Source organism: Malania oleifera, chromosome 2 (genome assembly GCF_029873635.1).
Source record: "Malania oleifera isolate guangnan ecotype guangnan chromosome 2, ASM2987363v1, whole genome shotgun sequence".
In the NCBI taxonomy this organism is placed as follows: domain Eukaryota; kingdom Viridiplantae; phylum Streptophyta; class Magnoliopsida; order Santalales; family Ximeniaceae; genus Malania; species Malania oleifera.
This window is the reverse complement of record NC_080418.1, coordinates 125985266-125994588: the sequence shown is the minus strand read 5'-3', so window position 1 is coordinate 125994588 and position 9323 is coordinate 125985266. Positions and strand designations below refer to the sequence as shown.

Sequence of the window (9323 nt, the reverse complement as noted above, 5' to 3'; positions counted from 1 at the left end):
CTATTCAATCAGGGTAAAAAATAAAAATATTAATACAACGATAATAATAAAATAAAACCTTAATCTCACTGAGTCGATTAAATGAATCATTTTTTATCCATTTATGCGATCATTAATAAAAATATTAATAATAAAAAATTTATTATTATTATTAGTATTTTAAATTACGCAACCCCCCTTTCATATTCCTTTCTATATTTTTAAATATAAAAGTTCCAACGTTAAACACTAGGTGTCCTCGGGACAAAGCTGCCTGCCAGTCTATATATGGTGGGCGGAGTACCTCCGCGATTCCCACGTTCTTGTGCCTACACTGAGCAGCCTCCCACTACAGACAGTAAAGAGGCTGCCCCTGTTCCTGTTGGGTGGGCATTCATTTTTCTACACTCTCTTATCCCTACTCTCTCTCTCTCTCTCTCTCTCTCTCTCTCACTGAGCAAAACAGCTCTCAAAGATCTTTTCTTTGTTCACACGTTTCTCATTGATTTCATCTTCTCACAAATTCTTGCTCTCTCTCTGCTCCATTATTGCTGATTTTTTTTGGACCTCTCCATTTCTTCCCTTCTTCTCTTTGGTTTATATGTAGTGTTTTTTACCGAGCTGTGGAAAGATTTTTCTTGCCCAATCTGGGTTTTTCTTGCTCTGCATCTTTATCGGGCCTTTTTGGTAGATACGATTCAAGTCGCTTTATATATATATATATGATGCTTTAATCAGTTACGCTTGCACTGTCTTTCATACATTCTAACTGTTGTAATTTCAGATATCAGAGTTGAGGAGCGATTAAAGGCAACCAAAATGGGGAAATTTTCCATACCCATGATGGGGTTTGTGGTTTTGTGCTCCTGGGCAGCTGTTACAGAAGCAGAATACGTGAAATATAAGGACCCCAAACAGCCACTGGGTGCCAGAATCAAAGACCTAATGGCTCGCATGACTCTGGAGGAAAAGATTGGGCAGATGTTGCAGATCGAGCGCGAAGTTGCATCTGCCGAAGTGATGAACAAGTACTACGTTGGTAAAATGACATTTCTCAGCCTAGTTAGTATTTTATTAGCTTACAAACGCTGTTGTGCAGTCTCGAAATTTCCATTTTAATCCATGTATCTGTGAAAATAAACTATCGATCAATAATGGGGTAGCCTAAAATTTTTTTTCTAGTTTAATTTATATATCTGTAAAGGTAGAGATAGAATACATCAGTGATGGGTTGCAGCAACTACTGAGTGAGTGGGTGCCCCTGTAATGGATACGATCACATTATTGGTAACTTAGTTTGAACAATCAGTAGCAATACCCAATTTGTTTTGAATTAAAGTTGGTAATGTAGTTAATGAGATTGGCTTATACTGAAGAAGGCATGGTTGGCAGGGAGTGTGTTGAGTGGGGGAGGGAGTGTGCCTGCATCAAAGGCTTCAGCAGAGACTTGGGTCAATATGGTAAATGAGTTCCAAAAGGGTTCTTTGTCAACTCGTCTTGGAATCCCGATGATTTATGGGATTGATGCTGTCCACGGCAACAACAATGTTTACAATGCGACGATTTTCCCTCACAATGTTGGTCTTGGAGCTACCAGGCAAGTTTATAATAATGTCTTTATATGTAGAAACATGCATGGTCCCTTTACTTTTTTTAATAAAGATGTGTTGTTCTCGAGGTTTTGGTTGAACCTATTCATAAGGCTCATCTATCATGCTAATTTACCTAACTTCACTAACTTCTCTTATGAGGCCTTTGGTTTTTGACTAATGAGAAAAATGGCTTAATTAACCAATTCCAATAAGATGCAAGGTGTTAGATTATCTCTTTACCTAAAAGTTTAAGTTGTTAGGTTGTGGGCCAACACAATGTATATCAAAGCTTTAACACTCTCCCGTACGTGCAGCCTGACAGCACGTGGAGAGATAAATACACAATAAATTTTTTTTTTTTTTTAATACCATAGAATAAATGTGGTGACAAGACTAAAACCCAGGACCTCTTGGTAACCAACTCTGATACCATGTTAGATCACCACTTTACCTAAAAGCTTAAGGTGTTAGGTTGTGGGCCAACCGGCCAACAATATATATCAAGCTTTAACACAAGGTGCTGAACTGCTTAATCAAATTGCCTTTACTGAGTATGAGCAACACAGTTATGTAACTCAGAATACGAAAGGCAATCCTGCAATTGAGTAAACACTGTGGTGAATGATAAATTAAGCAACAAATGTTGATCCAAAGAACTGATATTGATATGTTTGGTTTAAACTAAGTTCTACTTCTGAAAATTCTGAATTTTAGAATTTCTTTTAATTATTTTATTGTTTTAAAACATCCCAGCATTTAAGCATAAAATAGAAACATGCTGTAATTTTATCACGCTCTTGACAAGGATAAAGAGTTATGGAGGTCTGAGATATAGAACTTTGGTGATGACTTAAGTTCCAAAATTTCGGCCCTTGTAGTCCTCCTCAACCAAAATTTTGTAAATTGAACAATTTATTGATATATCTATTGCTTTTAGAATATGTTTTTCTCGTAATTAATTAATTTGACTTGTATTGTTTGCTAGGGATCCTCAACTTGTGAAGAAGATTGGAGCTGCAACTGCACTTGAAGTTAGAGCTACTGGAATTTCTTATGCTTTTGCTCCATGTATTGCGGTGAGAAAATATTACTAATTTTTAAAAATAAAGCCTTAACCTTTCTAACTTTTTGGAGCTCTAAATTGTTTTCAATACAGGTTTGCAGGGATCCAAGATGGGGTCGGTGTTATGAAAGCTACAGTGAAGATCATAAGATTGTTGAAGCCATGACTGAGATCATTACTGGCTTACAAGGAAACATCCCAGCTAAATCTAGAAAAGGCGTTCCCTTTGTTGCTGGAAAGTAAGAGCTTTGGCAGCAATCAATAGTTCCTTTATCCCCATCTGCCTTTTATCTATTGTTTATGCATACTTAGACATTGATAATTTATTGGAAATTTTTTAGGGGAAAACCAATTAAATTTTGCTGTTGCCTGGGAAATATATTGTATAAAAGTTTTGGCAAATAGTTTTCTCTCCTATTATTGATTGCTTGCTTTGGTCAGGGAAAAGGTGGCAGCTTGTGCTAAGCACTATGTGGGAGATGGCGGCACAACTAAGGGCATCAATGAGAACAATACTGTGATCGACATGCAAGGATTGCTTAGCATCCACATGCCGGCATATCTAGACTCCATCAGCAAGGGTGTTGCAACAGTCATGGCATCCTACTCAAGCGTAAATGGGGAAAAGATGCATGCTAATTATGATCTCCTCACTGGCTACCTCAAGAACAAGCTCCGATTTAGGGTAAAAGAATATTGTGATGCACTATTGAACATGGCTCTTAAATTGTTTAGTTGTATCAAATGAATTGTGGTTGAGAGTCTGAGCATAATGAGGTTGTATGTGTGAACTTTCAGGGTTTTGTCATATCAGATTGGCAGGGTCTTGACAGGATTACCTCTCCACCCCATACTAACTATTCAAATTCTATTGAAGTTGCAGTTAATGCGGGGATTGACATGGTCAGTAGATATTTATCATAATTTACAACTTGGTCATTCAAAGTATATTAGATCAAACAGAGTAACTAAGATATTATAAAGCAGAGTTTAATGTATCCTTCACATGCAAATGCAGTGACTTATCCCTATGCTTTCTCTGGACATGTTGCAGGTCATAGTTCCTTACAACTTCACAGAGTTCATTGATGGTCTTACCTACCATGTGAAAAACAATATTGTACCCATAAGTAGGATCAATGATGCCGTGAAAAGAATATTGAGAGTAAAATTTGTCATGGGTCTCTTTGAGAATCCAATGGCTGATCTTAGCTTTGCCAATCAACTTGGGAGCCAGGTCTATTATTTCAGTCTTATTATTTCAAAACAAAATACATTCTCTCTCTCTCTCTCTCTATATATATATATATATATATATTTTCTAACGACATGTGCTTTGAACAGGAGCATAGAGAATTAGCAAGGGAAGCAGTGAGAAAATCTCTTGTGCTGCTAAAGAATGGTGAATCTGCTGAAAAGCCATTACTTCCCCTTTCTAAGAAGGCACCAAAAATACTTGTTGCAGGAAGTCATGCTAACAACCTGGGTTATCAGTGTGGAGGCTGGACAATTGAATGGGGGGGTGTTGAAGGCAATGAGCTCACTTCAGGTTTTTCATAAAATTCCCTCTGCATTGGATTTAAATTTGAATTCCCTTCTTAGATAGTTCTTAAGAGGTACTGACTTCAGTACAGGTTGTTAAATGACCCGTCTCTTGTAAGTTTTTAGGTTTGAATGACCCTGAGACAATGTCTTACACTCATACAGGCAAAAAAGCTTGGCAAATTTTCAGGCTTTTCAGAAGAGTTTCGAGTAGAAGACTTTAACACCTGCTTTTACTAATTCAAGTAATCCCTAGGAAGTTGTATATGCAATCCCTGGTTACAAGCACACTAACAGACTAAATAAGATGTGCAGTCTACCCTGTAATTTAATTATTGATTAATAGTGATGATTACAATCTTCGCCTAGTCCCCAATTGCATGAAACTAATAAATGGGAAGCAAATTCAAAATTCTTTGGCTAATTGAATAGCTATGAAATTTATTTGAATCCAATTATATAAATTAAAGTGGGCTTCCCCTATATTTGATTTTGATGGAAACACCATTCATGCTTACAGGTACCACAATCCTCACTGCAGTGAAAAATACTGTTGCTTCTACCACGCAAGTCGTCTACAGTGAGAATCCTGATGCACACTTCGTCAAGTCCAACAACTTTTCATATGCCATAGTTGCCGTGGGCGAACACCCCTATGTAGAGACATCCGGCGACAGCACAAATCTAACGATGGCCGAACCTGGCCCGAGCACCATCAACAATGTATGTGGTTCTGTCAAATGTGTTGTTGTTATTCTTTCAGGTCGCCCTATTGTTATGGAGCCCTATCTCTCCACAATTGGAGCACTTGTGGCTGCTTGGCTTCCAGGCACTGAAGGTCAGGGAATTGCTGATGTTCTGTTTGGTGATTATGGATTCACTGGCAAGCTTGCCCGTACCTGGTTCAAGACAGTCGACCAGCTCCCCATGAATGTGGGTGACACCCATTATGACCCTCTATTCCCATTTGGCTTTGGGCTCACAACTGAACCTATCAAGAGTAACTGAAGCCTCACCCACTTTGAGAGGCCAACTATATGACCCATTTCCTCTCCTCGTATTGGGGCAAAACAAAAACACTTCTAGCATATTCTAGCTCCCCCATCAGGAGCTTCAGAGTCTCATTTTCAAGTAGAGCTACTTACCCAGAAGGGTATGACAAAGAGTGGCAATTCCAGAGTCATCCAGGTTACAGATGATGAAATTTCAAATGACTGCTGTTTGAGATTGTATGAAGTGGAAGACTGATGATAATATTTCAAAATTGAGTGCAGTGAACTTATGAATTGCTGGAATTGGTGTTGAAGCATCCAATTAAGAGAATGATTATTGAGTTAGTAATGGTAGTGCTTATGGAAAGGGAAGGTGCTTTGTGAATTGGAAATTTTGCGTGTGCGCTAGATGAGAGGAACCCTAGCTGTAACTTGGGGTCCTCTAACATATTATTATTACCTCTGTTCAAACAACCAAATGGCCTGGTTTTGACTGATTTCGAAGACATAAAATATAAAATGAGAACATGGACAAGGCTATCACACGTCTTCCAATTGCTACATATATTAAGTATAGTGCTTTTGCCTTCTAAATTCTAAGGGAATAAATTCCTAAATCATTTTTAATTTTTTTTGAAAAGTGACATCTAAGGACATTTTGAAATTGATAACATTTAAAAGATTGAGGAGTCAAAGGCATTGCACCATTAGAAGATGGAAGACGCAAAATGTGGCATGTCCAAAATAGAGTGTGGCTTCATTAATAATTGGGCCTCACTTGTACACGGGCAGCTGTCCCACCGCAATCATGAAAGGATTTGTCTCGAAATGGGTCGTGAAAGAGATGTCTTCCCACGTTCCACAGTTAGGGATGAGCATAATTTGATTTTAATTGAATTATTCAAATTAATCGGTCAAATTCGGTCGATTCTGTTAGACTCAGCTCGATTTTAAAATGGGATAAATTTGGGTAAATTGGAAACCTTGCCTTTGGTAAAAGCAAAGTGTTGTAAAGTTTGCATGCTTAGTAGAACCTTAAGGCGAATTGGGTCTTGAGAGAGTAGATGTAGGCATGAGGATGTCGAACCACTATAAAAGAGTTTGCTTTCTCTCTTCACTATCTCTTTAACTATTTCTTTTATAAATAACCCAATTCACCCCCCCCCCCCTCTTCTTGGGTTGCCTTTGGGCCTTCACTTTCATCACAAGAATGTGAACATAACATGTAAGAATATAAGTCCTAAAAAATCCTCGCATTTCCCCTATAGACATGTAATAAAAAGACTCTTGCAAAAGTAGAGGGAAAATGACTTTGAAATTAGAATTAAAAAATTTTAAAATTCAGACCAAATTAACCATCAATAACTACCAATGGTCTTGATCGTTGCTTAACTCGTGACAATAACTAGGACACTTGGGCCTACTTAGATTTGTTTCTTATTTAGTTTTATTTGGATTTGTAGTCCTGTGTTGGGTGGTTGTTGGTATTGTTTTTGGGAGGCCTTTAATGTTTTTTATTTGTAATCTCTCAATGCTTGTCTTATAACCATGGTATTCTGTCGTCAAAAGCGAGAGTATATCAATAAATAAATGGAGGTGGCACGTCTTCCTTCCAAAAAAAAAAATCAAAACAACTCAAAATTCGAAATTTAAATGAACCAGTTGACTGCCCCAATAAGGTCGGTCAACCGTTATTGTGTGGTGCCAAAACCTCTTTGTGCATGTTCGAGGAAACGGGAGAGAAAAAAGGGGCTAGTGGATTGCCATTTAGTGTTTAGTCGCCCGCCCTGTGCAACACTCTTTCACTCTTCGATTTTAGTTTAATTTTTCCATATACTTAATTAGTTAAGTTATGCAATTATTTGGGTAATAAATGACTATCGACCCATGTGTTATGAAAATATATGACCATAGGGTCAAAATAAGATGCTTACATTAGGGAAAAACCAAAAAAAAAAAAAATCAAGTTTTGTAAACTATAGCTCTAGAGTTAAGTGCATATGATTTGTGTAGTTACTTGGCCAATAAAAGAAAAGAAGAAAAAAAAAAATAGAGAGAAACTATGCTTGATGTCGTTTAGATTTCTTTTGAACTTGCTAATGTGGTTCTTTTTGTCTTAGTTGTGTATTAATAATTGTTACATCAGATGATAGTCAGACTTTACTTTCCTATATGACTTTGACAATCATCATTAGTCATCTCATTTTGTTTCCTATGAATATTAATAAAAGTTTAAGACCCAACTAAGAATATTAAAATATTTTTTGAAAGTTAAGGAGTTGTCCCAAAAAGGGGGGGGGGGTGAATTGGGTTATTAAAATTTTCTTTTAATTCTTTTTATGAATTCTTAATTTCTTGTTGATTTATCAAACACCAAAGCTTAGTTATTTATTCAATCCACAAACCAACACTTCAACACAACACAAGTAATGCTTAAACAATCAAACAACCAATTAAGCAAAGAGAGATATAAGCAAGGATGTGTGCAAGAGAGCCTTTGAAGATTGAAAGCAAAGAGAGCTTGATTGCTGATTTTTAATTCTTGGTATGTTTGATTTGCTAAAACCATGTATTTATAGACTCCAAAAGTAATTTCGTGTTGCCCAAGATTACTTGGAGTATTTTCTAAATTTTCAAAAAACTTGGAGCACAAGAAACCTTTATTTGGATTTTAAAAAAGTTGCCTTTAACAGTGTTTAGTGTACTGAAGTGTTGGATTCAGTATTCTAAAGTACCTTAAAACATTGAAAAATTTAGTTTAGATACAGGGTCAGATGACTGAACTGAGGGTTCAGTCTTGTAAGGGTGTATTGCCTCTTCTGTATTCCTTCAGGAAAAATTTCAGCAAACTGCACTTATTCTTCAGTAGATTGAAGTTAAACTTTAGTCGTCCAAAGCAATACTTTAGTCTTCTAGAATATCAGTTCAATCTTCTGGGCAGTCACTTTTCTAGTTTTTCATTTTAGTTTTCAAAAATTATTTACTCTCTTGCTTTGATTATTTATAAATCATTTTCCAGGGTTTGAAATAAGGTCTCTAAGTCCATAATTAAACCCTAAGGAGCTTTCAACATATTTCCATATTTAAACATGAAGTACTTACATCATATTTCTTAAAGCCTAAAACTATAATCTTCATGTCTTCCATGGTATTTTGGTTTATGTCCCTTTTGACTTCAGCTTGAGTCAGCTTTAGATTTCTACACATTTTACTCATGTTGATGTTGCTTGAGCTATCTTTGGATCTCTTTGAATTCATGCCTTAATATTCTTTAAGCTCCATTTGATCATCTTTCTTTAGAGCATAAGCTTTCAATGATCCTTGTGAGCACTTGACCTTATATTCTCATACTTGAGTCCTGAAATGTCATCATTTAATCAAATATGTTAAGCTCCTATGATTTGTAATCATTAAAATAAGATTTTAAGCCTTATAAGGACAACATATTTATTGAATTAGATACATGACTTTGTTTATTTGATATACTGCAAGCTTCTTTTGATCGATATTCTACAATCTCCAAATTTGAGTGATAGTAGTTGGGATATTGTTTGTACTATGATAATTAAAAAATAGTTTTTTTTTTTCAAGTTCTAGATTAAACGTAATGAAGGAGTAGCATGGTTTAAAGTTTAAAGTATCGTGCACATGTTTATACATGTGTGTGGGTTGACGAGCCAAGTGGTCACGAAGTTTTTCCATCTCTAGACTTGGGTGTTCATGGGGATATAAGTATTTTCAAATAAAGTTACAAAAAAATAATTTTTATTTTAATACATTGGTTTGTTGATATATGTTTTTTTTTTTTTTTTTCAGGAACAAATAAATCCTTCTTTGATAAGAATTTTAGGCAGTTAAGATAGTAGTGACATTGACAAATATATGTTTGTTAGAATTCAAGATCCAATACAAAGAGAGAGAGTTGTGGCACAAGAGGCACACAGATGCCTTTGCCTTTATGCTATATATATATATATATATATATTGAATACAATTGAACTAATGAATAAACCTAACCCTACTAATGATACAAAGACTAAAGTGTCCCTTAAGTAAAATTTACAATATATATAATATTATCTAACAATGTTCAATATATTAGTTGTATTTTGTTACTAAAATAATACATTTTTGCCCCTTGATACAGTGCAGAAG

General features: G+C 35.8%; 1 protein-coding gene across 2 annotated transcripts; it reads left to right on the top strand.

Annotated features, from left to right (window-relative positions):
• Positions 1–233: 233 nt before the first annotated feature.
• LOC131149787 (uncharacterized) lies at positions 234–5517 on the top strand. 2 transcript variants are annotated; one of them, XM_058100539.1, is made up of 10 exons: positions 234–365; positions 764–1018; positions 1372–1576; positions 2557–2647; positions 2728–2873; positions 3076–3319; positions 3433–3537; positions 3689–3871; positions 3979–4183; positions 4697–5517. In XM_058100539.1, exons 2-10 carry the CDS (start codon positions 799–801, stop codon positions 5182–5184), a joined length of 1887 nt encoding a protein of 628 aa, XP_057956522.1. In that variant the 5' UTR covers positions 234–365; positions 764–798; the 3' UTR covers positions 5185–5517. The 2 variants fall into 2 exon arrangements, with proteins under 2 accessions (XP_057956522.1, XP_057956521.1); XM_058100538.1 differs by lacking the exon at positions 234–365 and adding an exon at positions 392–666.
• Positions 5518–9323: the final 3806 nt, after the last annotated feature.